This window comes from Rhodamnia argentea, chromosome 1 (assembly GCF_020921035.1).
Source record: "Rhodamnia argentea isolate NSW1041297 chromosome 1, ASM2092103v1, whole genome shotgun sequence".
Lineage (NCBI taxonomy): Eukaryota > Viridiplantae > Streptophyta > Magnoliopsida > Myrtales > Myrtaceae > Rhodamnia > Rhodamnia argentea.
The window spans coordinates 10,498,429-10,524,329 of NC_063150.1; the positions used below are offsets into that span (position 1 = coordinate 10,498,429).

The 25,901-nt window shown below is 38.1% G+C and overlaps 3 protein-coding genes across 3 annotated transcripts in view; all 3 read left to right on the plus strand.

The window, feature by feature from the left end:
* The window catches only part of LOC115740139 (TMV resistance protein N-like), a 206,813-nt gene that overhangs the window by 163,090 nt on the left and 17,822 nt on the right, over positions 1-25,901 (plus strand). The window lies entirely within an intron of this gene.
* LOC115727492 lies at positions 9,505-13,091 on the plus strand. The gene is made up of 4 exons (XM_030657714.1): positions 9,505-10,229; positions 10,633-11,202; positions 12,248-12,908; positions 12,947-13,091. The coding sequence occupies exons 1-3, from the start codon at positions 9,555-9,557 to the stop codon at positions 12,836-12,838; spliced, it is 1,836 nt and encodes a 611-aa protein (XP_030513574.1). The 5' UTR covers positions 9,505-9,554; the 3' UTR covers positions 12,839-12,908; positions 12,947-13,091.
* LOC115727495 lies at positions 14,730-15,700 on the plus strand. Its single transcript, XM_030657717.2, has 2 exons — positions 14,730-15,048; positions 15,149-15,700. Exons 1-2 carry the CDS (start codon positions 14,995-14,997, stop codon positions 15,452-15,454), a joined length of 360 nt encoding a protein of 119 aa, XP_030513577.2. The 5' UTR covers positions 14,730-14,994; the 3' UTR covers positions 15,455-15,700.

The following is a 25,901-nucleotide window of genomic DNA, read 5'->3' on the forward strand; positions in this document are numbered from 1 at the left end:
TATTCTCTTTTTGCATTTGAAAAGTCCATGATGCCCAAGTTTTTTGGCTCCATACGAGGTGGGAAGGGATACTCCGACGACGTGTATGTGTGCAATTACATGTAGTAATTATATGTGCACAAAGTAGGAAACTATTGGCCGTAGATTAATTAAGTAATTATATGTACACGTAAATGATGAAATATCGCGCAATTGAGATATGGTAATGTCACAAAAAAAAATTACACATGTAATATAAAAATCAACTAAAAAAATGAACGTAATAAATATGATCGTTGAGCGGTATTATAACATTACAAAAGTGTCAGCAAACTATTTTACATAATTGGCACAAGCGGCATCTAATCCCGGGCCGATCCGTGCGCACATGTTTGCCTGTTGTGCCCTGATTTCCCTTGATTCGTGCAATGGTTACGCGAATCGCTCTCGCTCGGGGTTCTCCAGTCCATCTCATTACGTATCCGAGATGCACGAGGCCTTCCTTTCTTCCTAATACGCCTTGGATCCGGAACTAATGGCAACTCATTAGCTTTATCCCAGTAGTCATGATGCCCTAACGGATGAAACATGTACCGATAGCACTTAAGGGTTTTGTCCAACGTATAGCATTCATCTACGAACCCAGTGTAATCAATTGCATGTAGTTGGCATACCGCAATTACGTGGGAACAAGGAATTTTCAACTGTTCAAATTTCCCACATGTGCATGTTCGCTCGTGTAGATGCACTTTGTATTTGTTGCCCCCGGATCCTCTAGTTCTATCACGTGTAGTTTTCACTTCGTAAATCCCTCTTTCGTAGTCGAAACATCTTACCCGATGCCTCTTTGCCTTTTCGCTATTTTTGTGGAGCGTTTCACCCGCAATTTGCGTAAATTGCCATTGGTTGGCCTTCTGCATCGTGTACATCGTTCTCCTCGTGTCAAAATAATGAGACAACTGGTAGAATATCTTTTCCACCATGGCTGTTATTGGCAAATCACGAACGGGTTTCAGCATCCCGTTGACCGATTCAACCAAATTTGTGGTCATCGACCCATATCTCTTCCCTCCATCATAAGCCTTTGTCCATTTCTCCCTTGGAATCTGATCACACCATTTAGCCGTGGGTTGATCGACCTCCCTAATTCGGCTCATGATGAAATCGAACTTCCGTCGTTGATTCGCGTAAGCTGCACATTACAACAATAATCGATACAGTACATTATAGTAAAATTTTGTAAAAAGTTTTGAGGTGGGAATTCACAAAATTTAACATTTACCTGCCATTTGAACATGTTTTATCCCATCGGCATTTTTGAAATATTTTTTGTAGTTGCTGACAATATGAAGAATGCAATATCTATGGTGGGCATGTGGAGGACGCCACCGTCTTTGTCTCGCATTGCTTGTTGAATCCCGATATGTTCATGTCGATATCACACAAATATCATCCCTTACGGTGACATATCTCCGCAGCATATTCATAAACCACCGCCAGTTGTCAACATTTTCCCTATCAACCACAGCAAATGCCAATGGGAAATTATGATTATTCCCATCAAGTGAGGCCGCACAAAGGAGCGTTCCTCGGTATTTTCCATACAAGAAAGTACCGTCGACAAATATAACAGGCCGACAACTTTTGAAACCTTCAATTGTTTGCCTAAAAGTCCAAAACATGAGGTCGAAAACCGTGCAGCTCTCATCCTCGGCCATGCGTTCCTCGATCACGAAATGAGAACCTGGATTCTCTTTCATCATTGCGTTCATGTACCTCCTCAACTTACCATATGACTCATCCCATCCGCCAAATTCTTTGGCAATCGCCAATTGTTTGGCCTTCCAGATTTTACGGTAAGTAGGTTGGAATTTAAGCTTGTCTTGAATCTCCGCCATGATCGCCTTGATTTTGATATCTGGTTGGGCGGAGACCATTTGTTGGATGAAGCTGCATATGTACATTTGATCGAGGTGCGGATGATCTGCAGATGCATGTATATTACTGCATGTATGTGGGCCATTATACTTACTTATTTTCCAAAACATGCCACCCACTTTTATGATCGCGCGGAGCCTCCGGCCACATGGTCCATTCGGATTACCACACTTGATAACATATTCTCTCTTCTTCGTGGTATCATAGCAAAACCTATGATTTCTTCTCATTGAGTACTCCTTGGCAGCTAGTCGTACCGCATCCCGTGATGGAAAAAGCTGCCCAACAGCAAATTCTTTCGACGGATCAAATACCGTACCGCCCAGCTTTGCTCTTGTATCGTCTTGCATCATATCAAAGTCGATCTCCGAGTAGGGCGGTGGATGTACCAATGGCTGAATGGGGTTACTATACTGCGTGTTATAGTAACTCTCCATATTGTCAGATTCAACAGCTTCGGCATCACTATCATCACTGTCCATCCAACTATCATCGTCTTCATCGCTAGCCTCATCATGGTCATTATCATCATTATCACCATCATCATCATTATTATCGTTATTATCATCGGACTCACCCGGTCGATTACGCACAGCAGCATCTTGTCCCGCTTGTTCTTCTTCTTCTGCTCCTTCTTGTTCTTGTTCTTCTGCTCCTTCTTGTTCTTCTTCTTCTCCTTCTTGTTCTTCTTCTTCTGCTCCTTCTTGTTCTTCTTCTTCCTCACAAACATTGGACCCTTCCCCCGTATGATAATCATGTATCACCTGGTGTTCATCTACAATGACATAAAACACTAGAAACCCCATTCCAGCGATCTGATTGGCAAATTGCTGGATCATCCGAACAGTATTATCATCACGCACGTCCATTATATCATACACGACAAACCCTTGTGTGACATTTGGGCATCTATAGATGATGCTATGAATATACTGATTTCCGGTAATATTCAACGCGCTCTCAATCGTAGCACGTAATGCATCTAATGTCCATATGTTTGCAGAGATATTATCGATCCGTATTTCCTTTAAAGTAGTATATATATATATATATATATATATATATATATATATATATATATATATATATATAGGGGGTCAACCCTCAAAAGATTCTATGCATGTTTCTATCCAAGATGAAATCACCGATCCAACTACCCTGGCGAAGTCAAATTCCTATTTTGTTTCCCAATCAATGTTCGAGATAATTTTGATGAAATGTCCCGATACAATTTATCCTTAAAAAAAAATATGAATCTGGTCAGTTCGTTCTCTCATAATTATTCCCAAAAGAGCTAAAGACAACATATCGTGCAGACACATATATGAGCTCAACTTGCATCTTTCCAGCAACTTCATAGGATGAATGCTTTGACCAATGAAAATAATAAATTAAAAAAACCAATCGATCCCTTAAAAAAATATAATGCCTACTCATATAAACACTCGGTAGATGATAGTTCAAAGTAACTTACAAAATGCATAGAGAGTGTACGGATATACTAATTATGTTTGAGAGTGACCACGGAATTCTTTTGTACTGTTCAAATTTACAACCCTAGAGCAAAGAGGGAAAATCCTTAGCCGGAAAGTTACAACCGTCAAGTTACGCCGCACCATCTTGTGTCCAGTGCTTCTTGTGAATTGGTATCACAATTTGCATACAAACAATTTTGACTCATCATCAATATATTTGCAAGTAACGCTCTCTTACATTTGATTCAACGATAACAATTGCAGCTAGCCATTTCAAGTACGCGAAACACGGGGTTGGCGCTCCGGACCAGGACAAACTCACATACAGCTACAGCTGGATCGAGGGCGACGTACGATGAACATATTCGAGAAGATCTCGTATGACATCAAGATCGAGGCCAACCCCGAGGGAGGGTCCATATGCAAGAACAGGAAGCAAGTACTACGCCCTTTGGTAACATTCAGTTCACCGAGGAGCAAATCAACGAAGGCAAGGAGAAGGTCTTGGGCTTGTTCAACGCTCTTGAGGGTTATCTCTAGGCCAACCGTAATGCTTGCTAAGAATGTCAAACGTATGAGGTGATCACCGTCTATTACCACAAGATTGTCGATCTTATCATGATGTCTCTCCTAAAGGGTGTGTGTCTCTTCATGGTTGTTCATTTTTAATCTTGGGTTTATGTTCGGATTAAGGAGCCTCGGGCCCGCCCCGTAGCAAGTCTCCGAGATCGTTCCGTTGTTTTGAGTATTTTGAGAATGGTGTGATGTCAAAAAATAAATACGAAGGAAATCCTCTTTCTATTTTCTTAGTATGCGCATAATTTATTATTCCTTAATTTGATACGTGAAAACTAAGGAGGGAAAACGTCAACCGTCAAAAAGCAACATGCTCTTTATTTCTAAAATAATTGGTGTCCGCACTATCATTATTTGGATAGTATATGACACCTCAACTAACAATTTATTCTACAAAAGAATAAATCGTTAAGTACTTAGCTTACAAAGAAGCGGCTAGGTGTTTGAGGTCCTGTATGCTCGATACTTAAAACTCCAATTCGTTTGCACCTTCTTAATTACAATGTACTGAATAATCGTTATCAATTTCGTGATCAACCCAATTTGCCTACTTAATTAATTATGATTAATACATACTCTTCCAACAACTCTGTCATTTGGATCAAATGAAATTAGCGCATGCCATGCGAAGTCAATCCAATTATAGACAATATGAAAATGATAGGAGTGTAGTGTTGTACATTTTACAATCTAATTCGTCCACAATTTGTAAAATGAAAACCCATTGACCATTTAGCCGATGCCTTTTTCTTCCCCAACCTTGACCGCTTTCATGTGTCGGATAAATTATTTCCTAATCATTCACTCTATAATACAAGTCCTGTTTCTACCATTGAACGAATCCAAATATATAATTATTTATGATTTGTTTTATTTCGTGAAGCCGGTCGGCACTTATAGTGCCGAACGGATGCCCGGTCGGTACTAATCTTGCCGAGCGGCAGTCCGTTCGGCACTATAAGTGCCGAGCGGCAGTCCGTTCCGTACTATAAGTGCCGACCGGACTTTGTCCGCCAAGCTTCCCGACCGCTCGGCGGTGTGATTGCCGAGCCGAGTGTCGCTCGGCACTATGATTGTCGAGCGACACCCGATTTGGTAAATAAAAAAAGTCAACCCCTGATTTGGTAATTATTTTGTTTTTTACACCTGGTTTGGAAAAAAGCCCGTTGGCTTCCTTTTTGCATGGCAGAAGCAAAGAGCAGTGGAAGAGAGCATTAAATAAACTTGCAGAGCATCTGAATGAATCGACCAATAATGTCCTAAGATAAGCTTTGGGGCCCTACTTGATCAACAAAAGGAAGTTCTTCTCGACATTGGTCGTTTTGTTTGTAGGGAAGGATGAAGATTACGTGAGCTAAGTTCTTGATGCCTGCAACTCCTAACCAATTATTGATGTGCAAGTACTAGTTGAGAAGTCTTTGATAAGTATCGAAAATAGGATATGATTCAAACGAATGACTTGCATCAATTAATAGCCAAATATATTGTCTATCAAGAATGCCCTGAGGAGCCAAGTAATGCAGCAGGTTATGGTCGTAGGATGAGATTCGTGAAAGTATTAGCATCGGACACTGTAATTGCAGTATGTGTAAACTTTGTGAACTTCCAACATGTTGCCACTATAGAATGAACTGGTGGAATCTATTGAAGACAATATGGCCTATGATTCTTTTGATAATCTTGGACTACTGCCAGCAATCGGGCTGTGCGAGTACAATCCAGAAGAAGATTTGTACATTAGACTTGCTTCTTTAGCAGATTTGAAGAGGCTGAAATTGCTCATCCTTCGAAATGCATGCTTTGCTGATGGAGCCGAGCAATGTCTCGCTCCAGAGTTGAGATGGTTTGAATGGCCTGGATACCCTTCAACAATCTTACCAACATTTCGCAATGCAGGGAAGCTCGTGGGACTTCATATGCTGTACGGTATTGTTCTAGATTTGGGGAATGAATTCAAGCTGTCCCTAGGATTGGTAGGTTTAACGATATAAATAAGCCAATGGGAAACTAACTATTGCATTTTCATAACTCATCTTTGGCAGAATCTTAGAAATTTGCAATATGTCGATTTTGGTGAAAGTTTCCTCAAAAAGATTCCTAACCTTTCAATGGTCCCAAATGTTAAAAGTTTGAAGCTTATTGTTTGGATCTCGAATCTTGATGAAGACTCGAGACTTGTCCAGTTGTCCTTCTAATTGAAGTCAAAATATCTCAAATTTCTACGCTGAAGCGCTCCTATCCGTGGAGTTCCTGATCATCTTGGCACAAATGGAATCTCTGCTAACACTTTGTTTAAATGAAAGAGCAATCGAAGAATTGCTAGATTCATTTGAGAATCTCGTTCCTCTCCTAATTCTGTTTATGAATGACTGCAAGGAACTTTCAATTCTTCCAAGCAGCATTCATAGGTTGTGAGCTCTTAGGTGTATTTATGTAAATGACTGCTCGAAGCTTCGTAAGTTTCTGCAACATGGAGAATAATTCAATTGATTTAGATTGCACCGTCGCGTTGCTGAATCTAGTTCATCTGGATCGAAGCAATTGCAGTCTATCAGAAGTGGATTTTCTCATGGAAGTTACCTGTTTTTCCACGTTGTGCTCCTTGTCCCTAGTAGATAATGCTAATACTACTCTGCCTGCATGCATCAGTAAGTTTAACAAGTTGGATGTTCTTGATTGTCGAATTGCGAGCAGCTTCAGCCGAACTTTGAACTTCCCCCACTGCTATGTTACTGTAGAGATCGACCAGATTATTACAGTCAGAAATGACTCCTTATCTCCATCAAGAAGATCCTATGAAGATTAGAAAAGTATAAGTGAGTGAGTGAGTAAAAGGCCAAACAGAAGCATGAGTAAAGCTTGATTTTCTCGTGCATAGGTTGATAGTCTCAATTGATTATGTAAGCTACCGGATGGAGGACGACAATTTTCTGTTTCGTTCCAAAATATCATTTTTTTTTTCCGTTCTGGTGTATTTCTGAAGAAGTTAGTAAATGTAAAAAATTTGTTGGTTAAAAGAGTCACTGATCACCTGATTCCCCATTAAGGAATTACCGACACTTTTTTTAAAACTTCAGGTATTTTTCCTTTGAATGTTGATTCAAATCTAACCTGTGTATAATGTAATTTACTTAATTGTATAGAATGTAATACATGAATGGGACGCTTTCTTTATCTCAAATTTTAAAGGATGATTACGCTCATCGGACCTTTAGGGAATTATACATTTGTGTACCCTTCGGGCAATTTAAGTATGGACAGATGAAATCCTCACTTATTGAATAGAACCAGATGTAAAATGGAAGTGCGGTCCAATAATTCAAGGAAAGAATAAAGTTATTGCAATTGTACCAATTCAGTCTTAAATATTTTGTTTGTCAATCCGGCCAACGTCCACGTCAATGTCGGCCGGTCAAAATTGGCAGGATAGATTGAATTGACATAATTGCAAAAGATTTAGGATTGAATCGGCCAAAAAAAGAGAGTTCTTGACTGAATTGCAATAATTACAATAGATTGTGCAATAGATTTTGAACTTTTTTAATAACTTCTCTCATCTGTTTAGAGTATGACATAAACGAGTTTTGTCGTTACATTGCTCTTTTTTCTCATTTGATTTAAGACTATTTACGATGCACATTCCGTAATGCCAAATGTCTCCTCTGCCTGGATTAATTTAAAATGCATCATCTTGTTGTGCTTGAAAATAGGGAGTGGTAAGCTTTCCAGATCAAATGTTTTTAGTTTCATGAATGATAAACTGCATTGGAAGTCCTAAAACTTGTTACAAAAAATGTAATCGAGTTCTAAAACTTTCAAAAAGTACATTTAAGTCTTAAATTTATGGTATTCTAAAAACAGTTGGTAATTCCAAACAATCAAATAAACATTAGTAAAAGGACTCAATCAAAAGTTGGTAGTTTTATGGAAGACAATGAATTTAACTTTCCGTAGCCTCTACAAACAAATGTAGCTAAATCGTTGTAGTCTTTTGCAATTTTAAAACAATTAAATGTTGATAACTCACTCAAGTAAGATTTAGGGCTCATTTTATAAAACGTAGAATCGTCTACAGGAAATTGAAAGATTAATCATTTGACAAGAAATCAAATGCATAATATTAAGGGTTAATATCTCGAAAATCCCAAACTGGTACACATGTGACAAATTTATCCAAAAATATTTTTTTGACTACGAAAAATCCTAAACTGGTGTACTTGTGATAAATATATCTCAAACTATTTTTTTGACTATCAAAAACCCTAAACTAGTACATATGTGACAAATTTATCTTAAACTAATTTTGTTACCACAAAAAACTCAAGACTAGTACATCCGTGGCAAATTTACCTTCCATTAAATTAGATTAATACCACGAAAAATCCTAAATTAATACACTTGTGACAAATAGAGGGTAAAAACCCTAATATGGTACACGCATGAACCGCCTCGTGCCATCTAACTTAGCAATTTGATTGTTCAATTTAACGAAAACTAATGTATGGTAAATTTATCACGGTGTACCAGTTTGGGGTAAATTTGTTACAAGTGTACTAGTTTGGAGTTTTTATTGGTCAAAAAATAGTTTGGGATAAATTTATCACATGTGTACCAGTTTGGAGTTTTTCGTGGTATTAACCCTAATATTAAACACATGCACAAGTACTTACATGGTGTCTCGTGGCCGGCCAATTATGCGTAGAGGAATTGAGTTTTCAAAGGCTATATTCCTAAGGTCTCATTGAATTTCGAACAATGCAAAATGAATTTGATATGGTCATGCTTTGCATGTTGTTGCTACCACTAGAACTACAGTATCTTACCTTTTGTTTTGCTTGGGACTCATTGCCCGGTCTTACCCCACACCTAACCTCCACATCACCAAGCACGCTTGCTTCGGCGACAAGTGTCTCGACGAAAATGTGATGACCCGGACGCGGTAAGTACGGAGGGATGGCCTAGTGCAATGCCTTGGCAATATGCGAGCGAGGCTAAGCGCATGTCTTCTGTCCTACATTGCCTAGGGGGGGTTTTGGGCTAGTTGATAAGGCTTGGGTTCCCTACTCTGTGTTAACACGTTTTAAAGCCATGAGAGTTAGTGGGCCCAAAGTAGACAATATTACACAGTGATAGTCCGGGTCCTCACAGCCTCAAGTAACTGTTTAATTCCCCAGGTCTGCATCTTGACTAATTAACGTTTAGTGGGTAATGGTGTAAGATCCAATGACTTAACAGATGCTTTGGGTACACAACTTAAAATGGGCATTATCCAGAAGTTTGACTCGCCAAGTAATTGTATATGAATTCTTCTTAAATCGACAATGAATCCCATTCTTTAACATGTCTTCTAGTAGAACTCCTTAATAAATTGCCCAAAATTCTAGTGACAGTCTTAGCTTGTCCATCAATCTAGGGATCGCTAGCAGAACTAAACTAAGGTTGAGTCCCCATTTTCCAAATTGAAAATTTATCTCAGTTCTTTTTTTTTTTTTTTTGGGTCCGAAATGTTTTTTTTTTTTTTTGTGTGTGCAGGAATTCAACAAATTGAAGTTCCTTGATCTCAGTGAATGTCAATCGGTGGTTTCTATGCCGGACATCAGTTGTACGCCAAATCTTGAGAAGTTGGATCTCCATGGGTGCAAAAAATTGGATAGAATCCCTGATATTTCAAATAAAAACACAGGCTTGCGAGAGATTTATTTAGAAGGAACTGCAATTAAGGAACTGCCTACATCCATAGGAAATCTTCAATCTTTGGAGGTTTTGCATTTACGTAATTGCAAAAAACTGACAACTCTTCCACCTAGCATTTACATGTTGCAAAATCTTGAAAACTTGTGTCTTTCTGGCTGCTCAAAACTAACCAAGTTTCCAAAGGTGGAGGAGGATTTGAGTGATTCCCATACAAAGGCAGGATTTCCTAGGTTATATAGTTTGAACCTTGGATGGTGCCATCTATCAGAAGTAGAGTTCCTAGAGAATTTTTCCTGTTTTCCCCGCTTACAATATTTGAATTTATCGGGAAACACTTTTACCAACCTTCCTTCATGCGAGCAACTATATTCCTTGACCATATTGGATGTTTCTAATTGCCAAAAACTACAAGAGATCTCCAAGATGCCAGAGAAATTGAGAATGCTAGAGGCAAATAATTGCGAATCTCTGAGTAGAATTCCCTCCAACATACGCATCGTTCGGGTACATTCGTGTCTGGAACTGGCCCGTAATGGGATGTCCATGAATGATTGGCTTAGGCCTGAGGTCAGGGTCTCTCTCTCTCTCTCTCTCTCTCTCTCTGTGATTAGTATGGAGTTGTGTACATGTGCTGCATTGAGTGTGCGTATTCCAAAAGGCTGAAAATACTGGATTGGTGGGCTAATTAGAAAAGAAAACATATAGAAAGGATTTTCTCTTTATTTATTGAAATCTAGTTTACTGCTGAATTACAAGGATCACCCAATGAATAACTTCAATAATACATGTTCATCCATTTACAAAATCTTCAACAATACATCTCATGTTTCCACCAATTAAGTACCAAAAAAAAAAAAAATCTTTGTAATGCTAACTATATCTAAACTCTAGGACTACCAACTTAACTCATTGAAACTCTTATTTACGTGCCGTTTTCGAAAAACAATCTAACAGTCTGTTTCTATGATAGGAATTTCATCACCAAACAAAATGCCAAATTGTTCTACCTGGAGGAGAGATGCCAAAGTGGTTGCTCCCTAATGAAGAAGGTTATGTGTCTTTCACGGCTTCAAAGGACTTATATGACAAGTTTCTAAGAGTAGCTTTCTGTGTCGTATTCCGATCAGAAAAAGAAAGGTCTCTCACTTTATCGATTGAAACATTCATTAATGGCAGACGACGTGAACGTCACTCTTATAATGTCAAGTCATTTAATTTGGATCATGTGTGGCTTTATTATACAACACCAACGAACTTGTGGGGAGTACACAATTTTGGTCCAAATGAGTGGTCCATTTTTCACATTAGGGTTACATTACCTTCCTTTTTAGATAAGAGAGTAATTGTGAAAAAGTTTGGATTCCGACTAATATGCAAGTCACTAGAGAATGATTTGGAGGTTTTGCTTCAAGACGATCAATTGTTGGATTCAGCTTTACTCTACGAAGTTGGGTATGGAGATAGTCAAATGAGCACCGAGGAAGATAGTCCAGGCGAATTAGTCCACAACGGATTGAACATTGCTGACTTCTCAATTGAGGTCTCTCTCTCTCTCTCTCTCTCTCTCTCTCTCTCTCTCTCTCTCTGTTTTTTATAATGCAAAAGCTGAAAATTCTAGACATATGGTTACGATGTAAAGTGCCTCTATACATATATAAAGTTAAACAAAATCTCACATTGAAGCAATGACAGAGACCCAATGTTATGTAATTCCTATATTGAAAAAAAAATGATCTAATAAAATCTAACGAACAGTGCACCAAGTTTTTGATATTGCGGTTGATCATAGCAATCAACACCATTGATAGTACTAGATCAACTCAATCAAGATAAACTGTACAATGACAATAACTCGACACGACATTTTTCACTCTCTGTTGTTTTCTGTATGTTGAGTTGGATTAAGTTAATTTCTTTTTGCAAGGAAAAAGTGCACTATAATATTAAACAAATATTATTTGTCTATGTCTTTAGGGTGAGCATACCACTAATCATTGTTTTTGGCCAAAATCTCGTGATAATATTAGAGAAAGCCATGCCCTACGTGTAGACCATTATATAATGGGTTATATTAAACACTTAAATATAACGTAATAAGTTACTTAACATATAATTTTTGTGATTTAACTTTAGTAACTGTAACACCATTTTATCGTGTAAGGGATGCTAAGCGATGTCTAAAGTGAACACGTAATAGGTAAATAGTTCGTACTGAAAAATTAGTGATGTCTAAACTGAACACATAACAATGACCATTAGACTGTCGAATTGACTAGGATGATTAACTTATTGGATATGCAGTTCTATTTTCCATTATGTTTATTTACTGTATAGTACAACTCACATTGTATGAGCTGCATTATAGGGAGATGTCAATCTAATCTTAGATGTGGGTGGCTAAAACACCTGCAAGATTTTGATTTCTATATCATGAGCACTGTATATAACGCAGGCAAGGATCAATATGTCTAATTATTGTAGAACTCTGGCTTTGGTTGAATTTCTAGGAATATGCTCAAAATGAAACTCTTCTTCTTGAACTCATTACGAAATTGGGCAATCCTAACAATTTTTCCTTATAACAGAAGTTCCGCTACTCCAGTATTGGTCCTCTTTACCGAAATGTTCGCCCTGGAGGAGAGATGCCAGAGGAGTTTTTCCTTGTTGAACATGATACTATATCTTTCATTGCTTCACAGGACGTGTACGATGGATGCATAGGGTTAGCTCTCTGCGTTGTTTTCGGTGTAGAAGATGGAACAAGGGAAGTATCTTTTGACATCGTGCCACATGTTGACGGTCAAAGACGGAATGTGCTGTCGGGAATTATCGGTTCATTTGATTCGGATCACACATGGTTTCAGTTTCTTGAACCAAATCTATTGTGGGGTTTGTTGGAGGGAGCAGTTGATTTCAGTCATTTTAAGGAGAGTTGTTTACGATTTAGTCTTACAGTTAAAGTATTGGGTGGAACACTGAAAAAATTGGGATATTTGATGAGTTGCAAGCAACAAGAGTTTGATTTGAAGGTTGTGCTCAAAGGGAATCAATTCGTGAATCTAGCTTCCTTTTGTGAGGATTATTTTCAGGAAGGCACTTACGGGGAAATTCTTGCAAAAGAATGCTTGAAATTTCGCTCGGACCAAGTCAAAGCCAGTAACAGTGAAGCAGATTGAACGAGAAGAGGCGAGTGGAGTAGTGTTGGCTTACGACATTCACAGCAAGCGTTTGTTTTTCATATGTCCTTGTCAATCGGATCATGGTTTCATTCATAAATCTCATGGCGTTTACTGATTTCAAGGGCCCTAGGGTATTCTCTGTAATTGGCTCGAGAAGTGAGCACTTTTAACTGAAATCTGCAGATTATTTTATCTTGAATGCACCTACAGGCTCCTGGGAACATTGTTCCGAGCATGGTAGTTTCTCCACTGGTGACGATGTTTATCATCTAGCTCCGTTTTTCTTAAAGGAGCAAGTGATCACCAAAGCAAGGAATTTAGGGTCTGTATGGTAATTATTCTTATTCTCGATTTTGATTTTGGGAACAAAAAAGGATGAGAATTGTGTTTGGTAACGTAAATAAATTTGATTTTGATTCTAGTCCCGGAATCAGTTTTAAAGCAAAAAAAAAAAAGCAAAAAAAAGTTGATTATTCAAAAAGAACCACTTCTTCAAAACTTATTCTCGTGGGATAAAACACAACAGAGCGCCTCTCTTTGTGCGAAACTCTAGTGGGATAAAAGTTGGTTCGTCACTTCTCTGACCTAAAACAACACTTCCCTTGTTCTCGTCCGTCGTGGCTCTCAACTCACTCTCGCATCCGCCGCTCCTCAGCTCGACCGCCGCCGTCGGCCTCTTCGTAGCATGATTCCGAAGAGTTTCGCACGATCCTGTTTTCTCTTCATCTCCTTGCCGAGCCCGATAAGGATAGCCCTCGGCCAAAGCCACCCTAATCGGGCTCAGCCGAGTGTTGCCCTCGTGCTGTGATGTTTTCATTTTTGTTTGCGTGCTCGTATTTGTCCTTGTTCGTGCGCTTTCCTTGTGCTCATCCACATCTTTTCATTCTTTTTTTAACTTGTTGGGAGTTTGATTCTGCAAGTTTTCTCGATCTCACCAGCTTTGGTGGTCTTGAACTGGAATTTTGCAAAAGGTTTTCTTTTGGAGGTCAATTAGATGTTAAGATGAATAGCCTGGTTGATTCTTCTCTCGGTGGCTACTGGGTGAGATTGGCTTTAAAAATAAACTGGGTGAAATTGATCAACGTAAATTGAAGAAAGAAAACAAACGTAAGAGCTACAACTTCAAACAGCTTGTTTGGATGAACAAAGGTTGAATGTTGTTCACTGACCTATACTTCTGGAAGTTATATTTACTTATTTAGCAATTTTATGTGGTTTGAAATGTTTTTTCTTCTATTATAAAGATGTGTAAACTGATATATTGGCCCTCCACAAGCTTTTGTTATTTCTTCCTAATGTTGTACTCGGGTGACTACTTCACCAACAGTGGCTATTGGGTGAGATTGATCCAAATTTTAAAAGGACTCCATTTCCAACAATCCTTCTTTTTTTCCTCGTAGAATATATTGGGTGAGATTGGCTTCGCATGGATATAGTGCATTGGGATGTTTATGATTTAGGCGAGACATTGGAGTATTTTTGGTTTGTGCTTGCAGATAGATGCTTCTACGTGTTTCTGACGATTTTGGATTGTCTTTGTATTTCAACTAATGAAATTAGAGAGAGAGAGAGAGAGACTTATGTTAGAGAGAGAGAGAAGAAACACTTGATGATTCTCGTATTTTGTGTTTGTCTCTGTTTGTTGTGGGTTGTGCTTGTCTCTCTTTTCGAGAATTTGTTACAAAAGTTAGTTACGCTACATGACATCCTTTTTACAGCGAGTATAATGTGTTTTTTTCTTTAATTTGTAAATGCCAAATACATGTGTGGGTGGATACAAACCCAAAGTCTGAATCTCTATACCTTTTTTTTTTTTAAAGAATTGTTCTAATATTTATGTTACAATGTTATGACTATGTTATGGTTACGTGTGGTAATAGTCATGGCATCCGAGAAAGATACATATAATGCAAAGTGGACAGACCATGTGACCAACCTTTTTATAAGTTTGATGGTAGAAGAGGTAAAAAAAGGGAAATCACACCTCATGTACTTTCAACAAAGCAGGGTGGAAAACCATATTGACTGAATTCAATAGTCGGGCAACACGCCAATATAAGCTATTACAGCTGAAGAACAAGAGGAACAAATTGAGAAGATTGTTTGATAGTTTTAAGAAGCTTCTGACACAATCCGAATTTGGCTGGGATAATATGAATAAAACAGTTGTTGTGGATGATCCAAGTATATGGGAACTTCACATCAAGGTATCATTTAACTTTTGTTTATATTGTTCTAGTATATATATGTGTATTTTAAGAGGTTTGTTTGTGTTGCTGAAGTATAACATTATTGTGAAAATTGCAGGATAATGTTAACTGGACAAAGTTCAAGCGGGATGGGTTTCCTCGGTATTCCGAGTTGTCCATTATATTTGGTGATACATATGCTACTTGCGAGCAAGCTCTAGGAAATGATGAAGATTTGGTGGAGTCAAAGGAAGGTGGCGATTGTAGTGGTCATGCGGACAATGATCCAAACGACTTTGGTGAACACCCCACCGATGAGGGAGTCTTTATAAGTGGACAACACAACTTGGATAGGACTCCAAATAACAAGAGGAGAAGAAAGAGTCGAGCATATGAAATTTCCAATACATGCAAAGCCTTATAAGAGATGATTAAATCCAAGGCAAGTGAACAAAGTGAATCTGCTGCCACTTCACAAGTCACATTACCACCTGTAGACCCCTTCTCCGTATCTGCTGTGATTAATGTCCTACTTAGCATGCCCGAGGCAGATGTGGATCTTTACCACAAAGCACTGGAACGAGCAATGGATAGTGTCACATGGAGGGAGGCTTTCATCCAAACTCCAATTGAATTGAGAAATGGACTTCTCCAACGCCTTCGATCGATGTTGGAAAATGTATTAGGGATTGCATGAGATTTCTATGTTTGGTTTTATTTTACTTTATGACTTATGTTGCGATATTATTTGGTTTTTAAAAATATTCATATTGACTCTTTTACTTGTGTGGTGGTATGGTAATATGTTTTCATTCCGGGATTGTTATATTTGGTTTGCTTTCACTTTCTGACTTATGTTATTGGTTGTTATTAGTTTTTTTCCCCGGATATCTTTATTAATGTTCTTGTATTTGTGTGATGGCATATGTACTATGGAAGGGGGATAAAATAGTGAGTCCAATGGCTAGGTAGCACCAATCGATCATTACTTGGATGAGACCGATATTGACATAATAATAGCATGGTTGGGTATTGTTGTAATGGACATGTCCATGCATATGAAAGAACATATTAGAAATAGTCAATTTTCGGGAGCCGAATGGGTAAGGAAAATTCTTTGTGGACATTCTGATAGAGTTTATGAAGCCTTTAGATTGGAGAGACATGTTTTTTTGAACCTATGTGATTTGATGAGGGCAAGAGGTTGGTTGAAAAATAGCCGTTATATTAAGGTAGATGAACAAGTTGGAATTTTCTTATCTTTGACTGCTCATGGTAACTCTAATAGAGATTTATGTGAAAGATTCCAACATTTGGGACAAACAATTAGCACGTATTTCACCAATGTGCTGAAAGTATTTCTGAAACTGTCAAAAGAGATTATCTGACCACCTTCATTTGATGATATTCCAGAGGAGATTCTTACGGATCGTAACCATAGACGCTACTTCAAGGCATGATTTTCATAACGTTATTACATCATCAAATACATAGAGTTGATAATCTTGTATAATAGTAGACTTTCATGAAATCGTAGGGCTGCATAGGTGCTATTGATGGCACTCACATTAATGCTTGTATCCTTGTGTCGAAGCAAATCCCGTATAGAGGCAAGAAAGGGACTACCACCCCGAATGTGCTGTGTGTTTGTTCATTTGATATGAAATTTACTTTTGTGTATGCTGGGTGGGAAGGATCTGCCAACGATTATCGAGTCCTCTCGACAACACTAGAGACTCCTCGGCTACAATTTCCTTGACTACCACCAGGTATTTGCTTTGTCCATAACGAGTAATTTTCTTCACGTTTATATTGCAACTGTATATCATAACAAATGTTTATATACCTTGTTATAGGTAGATACTACATGCTAGATTCTGGTTATGCTGCACTTCCGGGTTTTTAAACTTCATTTAAAGGTGAACGGCATCATTTGAACGATTATAGGGGTAGAGAGAGACAACCCAGAACAGCAAGAGAACTGTTTAGCCATAGGCACTCTTCACTAAGGAATGTCATTGAGAGGTCATTTGAGGCATTGAAAAATCACTTTTCCATTTTGAGACATATGCCTGCATTTACGGTTCGTAAGCAAGCACGTATTGTCATTGCATGTTGTGCTCTTCATAATTACATTCGTGACCAAGACAAGATGGACAGAAACTTTTCTCGATATGGTGATCCGGAGTACCTGTGTGGACCAATACAAGAAGAGGTTGCAAATGATATAATTTCATGAGGAGGTCTTTGAGATAAACATGCTCAGAAAAAGTATTATAAATCAAATGGCAAGGGACAACGATATGGATGAAATTCCATGACTTTGTGTTTTTGATTTTTGTAGTCTTATTTTTTTAGAACTTTGCAAGATTTATGTTTATCATAGCAAGCAAAACATTTATTATAATGCATTTAAGGTACAATCTGCTAGTGAAAGTATATTCATTCATGTTGCATTTTTCTTTGGCTAATGTGAGCCAAGAGTTTTATTATTTGAATCCTTCATTGGGCTACTAGAAATTCTCACTGTAGACTTGTGGACCACATTGCCTTTTCCGGTCATGACACTCTCTACCCTCATCTCGTTGGCTTGAGAGACCTTGTGCATGTAAGGCTAGGCGGCAACACTTTGAACAATACTAGTGGCAGAGACTAAACAATTATGACAGAGATACTAAGAAGATTCACCAAATAGTTTTTTGTGAAGTTGGTGTTTGGGTTGTTTTCTTTTCTTTAGTCTTTGACTAGATAAGGTATTCAAACATTTAGTTCAACCAATCTCTAAAGACACGCCGAAATCACTGGTTATGGTTTCATCAAGTTATAGAGTAGAGTGCCTAAACGCAGAAGGAGATAAAAAGTCGATGAAAGTCAATTTAGGATACTTTCATGGAGTTTGTCTTTGTCCAGCTTTTCTTTTAACTGCTTTTTCCGCTTCTTTAAGTTGAAACACATAGGCTACGGAAATAGTTAATTTACCGTGTAATGGAAAATTTAGTTATGTAGTTTATAATAATTATAAAATCACGGATTGATTATACAAGGCATCGACAATATGTCCGTCGAGTAGTTAAAATAATAGTTACATGACGCCAAAAGCCGAATAAGCTAAACAAAAAACCCGCATCTAATGATTTTGCTTCAAGTTTTTGACATGTTTGACTTATACTCCAAGTTTGCACGATTCTTAATGATTTGATTCTTAATTACGATAGACAATTAATGCTCCTAAAATCCAATTAGGTCATCTTTTGTTTGGGTTTAAACACCTCCTCCAGATTACTCAGTGCAAGAATGGATCCACCTTCCATTTACCCATCAAATTCTTCATCCGTATGCGCATTTGAAACAGTTGAGCAAATGACTTGGCTCACCTAATGTTGATTTCATTTGTTTTAGCGAAAAATTAAATCTAAGTGAAAAAATTAAATTATTCTTTTCAATCGAACTTCAAACATCGTCTATTTAAATTTGTGTTTCATTTATGACATGCTAAAAAATAATGTATATTAAATTTTTTTCATTTGACTTAAATGAAAAAAATTCGGAAGAGAAACGGTTTTTCAAAACAGAAATTTTATGCAATTATCAAACGCATCTCTATTTCAGGAACAAAAATTTTGGGCGGTTATCATACGCATTCTGATTATCTAAAACTCATTCAAGAACATAATCAGAAAAATTCATTTTAATCAGAATCATTTTTCGGAATCAGAATGGTTACCATGCGTAGCTTTACTGACTTTAAGTGGAATTTTAAAGTGTCTACTTATTATGTAGAATGTCAAGGAATTTACTGACTTTAAGTGAAACTTTAAATTATCTACTTATTATGTAGAAAGTTACTACTCGACGCATAAACTTAGATTTACCAATAATCCGCTTACAAACTAGTTAGTTTTAATAAAGTAAGGAATTAATCAATATAGCTAGAAGTCGAAGTTGGTAAATTATCGGAGCACTAAGTAACTTGCCAATGTAGGCCCACCTTCTCACCTCCTTCCTTACCACCACCCACCACAACCCTACAAACCCAACCCCTCCCCCCCTTCCCCCACCAGGCCACAAAAAAAAAAAAAAAAAACACACACACACACACCCCAACCCAAAAAAAAAAAGAAAAAAAAAGAAGCAAAAGGGATATGTTCAAGTCTTGCAACTTGTGACGAAAGTGCCATTAGATCTTAAAACTTGCAAAAAGTGTAATGGGATCCTAAAACTTATCAAATTGATGTAATCGAGTCCCTATATTAACATTGTCAATTTGTCTAAGGAAAAATGATGATTTGGTGGGTTTAAATTAATTTCTATATCCTACATGGAATTTTTTTATTTTTAATTCTTATTTAAATCAAATAAAAAAATTAAAACGTTAAATTTAAAAAGATTAAACATATGAAAAGAAAAGAGGATAGGCAACGCAGGGCCTTGTCGGTGGGGCGTAGCCGCCATCTCCGCCTATCCCGGAGGGGTCGGCAGAGGTTGTTGGCCTGGGCGAGGGTGGCCGGCGATCGCCGGCCTCGAGCGGGGCCTCGCCGGCCCTAGGCAAGGAGGTTGTAATAATCCGAACTTTCACCTACTTAAAATAGGAGCATGTTAGTGTTTGACAGTTTTGGATCATCTGGTATGAAAATTGGAATTCAACCAATGTAAGTACGGCAAAGCAGAAGCATGACAAATCAAAAGCAGCTACAAGCTGCTGGCTGTAAGCATGACATATCATAAGTTGACTCTACTGCAAGCAGCTGATTAAACACGACACGTCATGAGTTGATTCTATCGCAAGCTACTGATTGCAAGCTAACGGGACTAAGCTGTTGCATGGCTACTTACGCGTCATTTACACATCAATTACTGATTTCAGTGCATGTTTTCGTTTTTGGACGAGTCTGATTGGAATCCCGTGTTAATTCTCAAGTGTCTTACCATGTCCTTAGTGACAGAGTCCCTTTGGTCTGGCTTTGTTCAGTCTAAAAATCCACGAGGTGAGAATAAGCAAAATCATCCATGACTTTGACTGATGGCTTGGGAGTAGAGTGAGATTTTAGAGCTTGCAAAGCCATTGACAAATCGGGAAACAAGATTATCTCCTACAGCCTGTGCTTGTCCCTTCTCTCTTTCGTCCGAAGAAACCCCCACTTTGTGACGTCCACTTGGCGTTTGTGATTTTGTCTAACTGAATCCGTAGTATAATTCACGGATTTAATTATTTTGACTATTAGTTTTCTTAAATTAGTTCCAGTTTTTTCTTTTCTATTATATAAGATGCCCCGCTCAATTTGAATGGATAAGTTTATATCATTTTTCACTCAATTTCGTGTAAAATCTTTTGGGAGGATTGCTGCTGTCCCCTCAATGTGATGCAAGAATGAAACCAGTGTGCGACTGTCGTGTCTTGTTGACTGTCATGGACAAGAATTGTTCTTATTATTATTATTATTTTTTTTGGGGGGGGGCAGAGTCTATTTTTAAACTCACCCTCTTGGTAGGTATCCATTAGCATCTATTTGTTTTTCTTCTCGAACGTATGAAGTTGTTCGTTTTAATATTGATCTAGTAAGGACTTATATTCTGTACAAGTATAGAAGTACCAACTACGGATGGAAAGTCAAATTTATCTTTTGACAATAGTACTTTGTGGAAGACTCTAGTTGGGCCTTACAAATGGCAAGAGAGACAACAGAACACTCGGGAAGTTTCTCTTTGTATTTGAAAAATTGTGAAGCTGGGCAATCTATGTGAAAATAGGTTAAAAGTTCATCATGTCAATTTTGGTACGTCTCGGTATCTACAGTACTCTGATTTAGATAGTATAATGTAATATACATCTCAATGAAATTTGGTGGGACAATTGAATTTACTCTGTTATGGATAGGAAATGAATGCAGTAAAGACCGTCTTATTGAACTTGCATGCACTGGTAGAAATGACTATTGTTCCCGAAGCTTTCACAAACATGAAAATTTTGAGAATGATTATTCTGTTTAAAGTATATATACCGTCAAAAGCCCCTATGTGTCTCCCTAACGAGCCAAAATGGTTTTGACGGACCAATGCCCTGAATTTAGAATTTGGCTCTGGTCCAAAAAAACTTGTTGAATTAGATGTCTTGATTAGTCATATCAAAGGGTTGGGAGGCAAATTTAAGCTTCGCCCTTGTGATGATTAGCTTTTCCTTTTTATAGCTATCAACTTTGCAGAGCCTAATGACTCCGCTGGTATGTTTTTGCAGAGCTTTAGAAAGTTGAAGTCCATCAATTTCAATCAATGCAAGTCCCTGCCTAGTGCTCCTAACCTTTCATTGGATTCAAATCTAGAGAGGCTGAGCCTTTATTGTTGTGAAAGCTTGGTGCAGGTTCACCAATCCGTCAGACATCTTGACAAGTTAAAACATTTGCACTACAATCACGCTCTAATCTTAGTATCTTCCCTAACACACTCAAGAAAAAATATCCTCAAACCCTTAATCTCTACGTTTCCCTAAATTTGAGAAGTTCTCAGATGTTCAGGGGAAGATGGAATATCTAGATCCTAATCTAGAAAGGACAGCAATTAAAGAATTCCAGCATCAATTGAAATATTTTTGTCTATGTGAAGGAGATACATATGAGCATTGCCAACACCTTGCAAGGCTTTGCGAAATCTTGAGTATCTGATGGTGTTCGAGGCTGCTTGGATTTTGTCTTTCCACAGACTTGGAGGATTCAATTGATGTTAATGCCAATCTGGGATTTCCAAGTCTAAACCAGCTAGTACTTGTCAAAAAGTAGAGTTCCTAGAGACTTCTTCCAGTTTTCTCAAATTTGCGTACGTAGAATATTCGAAAAGCAAGTTTACTCATCTGCCGACATGCAGCACCAAGTACGACATTTTGGAATGCGTGTATGTTGATAAATGCAAGCAACTACAGGAGATTCCTCGGCTTACATCAAGTATCGTGTGTCCGTAAAGTCATTAGCTGCAAATCTCTAGAGAAGCTCGCAGATTTCTCGAGCCTTTCCTCCAACTGCCTTGAAGTTCTTTTTTTTGGGCGAAAGGAATATTTTCGTTTCACTTGAAAGAGATGTATATAACTTCAAGAGAAAAATGAAAATCAAACAAAATAAGTAAATCTAAAAGATAAATCAATATAGTATAGCTTGCAAAGACTCGCTCGTTCCACCACAAAACTGGGTCCGTGATAGCATCAAAACACAATTGGCGGCTGATCACCAGATCTCGCAATCTTTTTTAATTGATTCTTTTATCACATTGTGATATTTTCCAGGGATAAAAGCCTTATCGAGTGACTCGCCTAAGGCGCTTTTAACAGCGTTTGCATCCGATCGTTCCTGGGCTTCATTTTTTAAGCTTCTTTTTACCCGCAGGAGTCCCACTGCCGTTAGCACCTTTTTTAGTACTCCTTGAGCTAATCCCTCATTGTTTTCGTCATTTGATCCAATAGCCTTCCGTTAGATAGGAACAGATTTGATAAATACTGATAACTCTCGGATGGAGTATTAGAACGGAAAAATCCATTAGATAATGAACTATTGGTTCTAAGCCATCTCTGGCGATGAATCAACAATTCGAAGTGCATCCACTTTTGTGCTCTGACGGCTCAGCACGAAGATGTAGGTAATGAGCATGCACCAAGATTTCCTTCTCTAATAGCTATGGTTTTTCCAAAAGGCCGTGCACACCTAGGCTCGGCGTTCCCAGCACCATTATTGTATAGAGATAAAGACAACACCAGCAGATTGAAAGAGTACAGAAAATGCCTTATAAATTCCAGATCTGTTTGACAAAAGAAAATTCAGATCTATTTCTAGATCGAAATAGAAGAACACCCAAATCTAGATCATGATAGAAGACCTGCAAAAAAGATACCAACTAATCACAAAATCACCTTTAGATAAGTCGAATATTGAAAAAAAATAGAAGAGCCACGCTCAACTATATGAAGCAAGCACTTGAGTCGAAGCAAGCAAGTGAGCAAATCCGAAATAGCAGATTTTTCGAGGTACTCATGCTTTGAACTTTTGAGCTCACTGAACAAAACTTTTCACGTGAAGAAAGACAACGGGATGATCCGCAAAATCAAAAGAAAGACAGAGATAGGGAAATAAAAAGAAAAGGAAGATGGGGAGGAGGGAGAGAGAGATAGGTCCCTCTCTCTCTCCCTCAGAAACTTGCTACATAATGAGGGATTTGGCGGTGGTTTTGGAGGAGAGAAGACCTAGGTCCTAGGGGAGCGTAACTGCCTTGAAGTTGACTTGCCTTCATTCTGGAAATTATTCTGCAACGGGGACAATAGGGCTGTTGTGTTATGTCAGACCCTCTCTTCGCTCTCGCTTATACACGCGCTAACTTTGAATGCTTGATATGCGTACTATCTATATGATAGGAACTCCCGACGATGAGAACAATCGACAATTCTCCTAATTGGAAGGGAAATGCCAGAGTGGATTCTCCATTGTTAATAGGGTTCCATTTCTTTCATGGTTCCCCTGGACTTGGATGACAAATTATTAGGACTAGCACTCTATTATTCATGGCCTGGAGGAAACAAAAGTGGTCGATGCTTCATGTGAGGTTTAAATATTTTTTTTTAATGGTGAAAGGTTGATTTGGCATGTGAGAAACTTGTTTATCTAGATTCTGATCATGTAAGGATTGAAATTCACTCAGGCAATTGACTGTTTGAAGTACAGAAGCTTCCACAAAAGAAGTGCAGCCATTTCTGAGTTTGCTTTCAGAGCATCAAAAGGAAGCATATAGAGGTGCGAATTCCGTCTAATGCGTGAGCAGGAGGTGGATGATCTGAGGGTCATGCTCCAACACCCTCAGCCAATAAAAACCGATTCGATCTACAAGGAAAGAGACTCAGAGGAAGACAATGAATTATATTTTTGAGGAGATAGAGGTTTCGCATCATGCTACTAGTACTGACATTGTTGAGGAACTATATTTTTCCTCTCTCTCTCTCTCTATGAATTGTGATGCAAAGTGCATCAATCCAAACTGCTTGTTGAATGGTCATGGGCTTCCAAGTTGCTCCCTGAAATTTTTCGCATAGACCTCGGTCACCTCTCTTCGTCCAATTAATGATGCCAACACTTCATAATTTACAATTCTGAGATAGTGAGTTTTGCTGAATCTAGTATAATATATATCTTTAGGAAAGTGTTGACCTAATTGTCTCAAAGATCAAAAGGTCTATACAGGGAAGGTTAGTCGATTCCTCCATTGTTACCAATACGGATTGCATTGGATAGGCACAAAGTCTTGTGTCATCACTGAGGGCTTCTCTGAACTGGAAGGTTTTGAACTTGTAGCAGGTTGCTCACCTGCTTTTGTGCCATTTATAAAACCATACTCAATCAAGGGAAAAGACAAATTATTGATAAAATGGAACTTTATAGTTGAACCGATATTATCACAAAGCTCTATTACCTCCCACTTTCTTGAACATTAATTAGACACAGTACTTTATATGTCTTTCACAGCGAAGTGTCTTACCATGTCCCTGTTAATTCTCAATTTACAACAAAGCAGCTAAAATCTCGTACACGGAAAGATGAGTTCCAACAGATTTGTGACCTCCCGCTGAAGCAGCTGAGGGTAAAGAATGAACGAAATCATCCATGAATCTGAATGATGGTCTTGTCGTAGATTGAGAATTTAGAGTTTCCAAAGCCATTGCCAACAGCGTGAACAAGATTATCTCCTGTCGTCCGAGCTTGTCCCTTCTCTCTTTCGTCTGAAGAAGCCCCACTATGTAACGTCGACCAGGAGTTTGTGATTTTTCCTCACTGAATCCAGCTTTAAACCACCCCCCTCGGTCCCAAAAAGAAGCAAACCGATCGTTTAATTCACGGGTTCAAAAAAGTAGCACATGCGCTCCATCGCTAAGTTCAAATCATCACAAAGGCAACACAGCAAGTTCAAATCATTAATGCAGCTGATTTTCACACAGACGGTAGCAATAGTTCTCTTCCTCTGCTTCGTATATAAAGCAACGGAAAACAGAGCAAATGTGGTTTAGTTGCAAGAAGAATCATTAGCTATAGCCTATAGGATTGACATTGGATATGAATAAGAAGATAACAGAAGCAGGCAGTCATGACTGAAGTTCTAGTACTTCGGCATTACATACCTTCTTCGCGGTGGGGAAACTATAGGCGATAGGGAAGCGGTGACGATCAACAACGAAGTCTGAGTAAAGGATTCAAAAGAAATCTCCAAGAGAGTGACTTATGGATGCTAAAAAATCCATGACGTCCATATGTCGCATATAAATGATTTGATTTTTTTTTTTTTACGCTGTTGGAGAACTACAAGAAGTTACAAATCAGATATATAGATGCTCTGTAAAAAAAAAAAAAGTTCTATTTATTGGATGAATTCCTCTGAAACGTAATTTCTTTTAGCTGACGGTATTTACAAATTTCTTCAATATTTGTTATGGCATTGAAATTTAGATTCTTAAAGTAGTCTTTGCCATTAAAAAAGCTTTTGACTTCTTGATATCGATTTTTCTTATGCATGGCCAGCACATATCCCTTATATGATCCTTAAAGATGCAATTATCACAGTGACATAAAATTATGTCACGTTCATGCGTATTTGATGCATGAATCATGAAAAAATTCCAAAAAAAAGTCGACAGGTTCAAAATGTTCGAACTAAAACTACGAAGGATGCAATGTAAAAGCTTGATAATCTATTTAATTCAGCATCATTAGAGATGGATTGTTCAACACAATTTTCTAAGAAACGTTTTTTTTTTCTCTGAAAAACGATTACATCATATCATCCGAATTATGGTGAGGAATAGGACATCAAAGATACCAAATTTGTTAGACATGCGCCTTGATTTACTTTTGTGT

Excerpts from the sequence above, each read along its gene's own strand:
- LOC115727492 (XM_030657714.1), top strand. The coding sequence starts at position 9,555 with ATGCCGGACATCAGTTGTACGCCAAATCTTGAGAAGTTGGATCTCCAT. Across the intron at positions 10,230-10,632 it reads ATGATTGGCTTAGGCCTGAG|GAATTTCATCACCAAACAAA; the intron begins GTCAGGGTCTCT and ends TTTCTATGATAG. Across the intron at positions 11,203-12,247 it reads TTGCTGACTTCTCAATTGAG|AAGTTCCGCTACTCCAGTAT; the intron begins GTCTCTCTCTCT and ends TCCTTATAACAG.
- LOC115727495 (XM_030657717.2), top strand. The coding sequence starts at position 14,995 with ATGAATAAAACAGTTGTTGTGGATGATCCAAGTATATGGGAACTTCAC. Across the intron at positions 15,049-15,148 it reads TATGGGAACTTCACATCAAG|GATAATGTTAACTGGACAAA; the intron begins GTATCATTTAAC and ends TGAAAATTGCAG.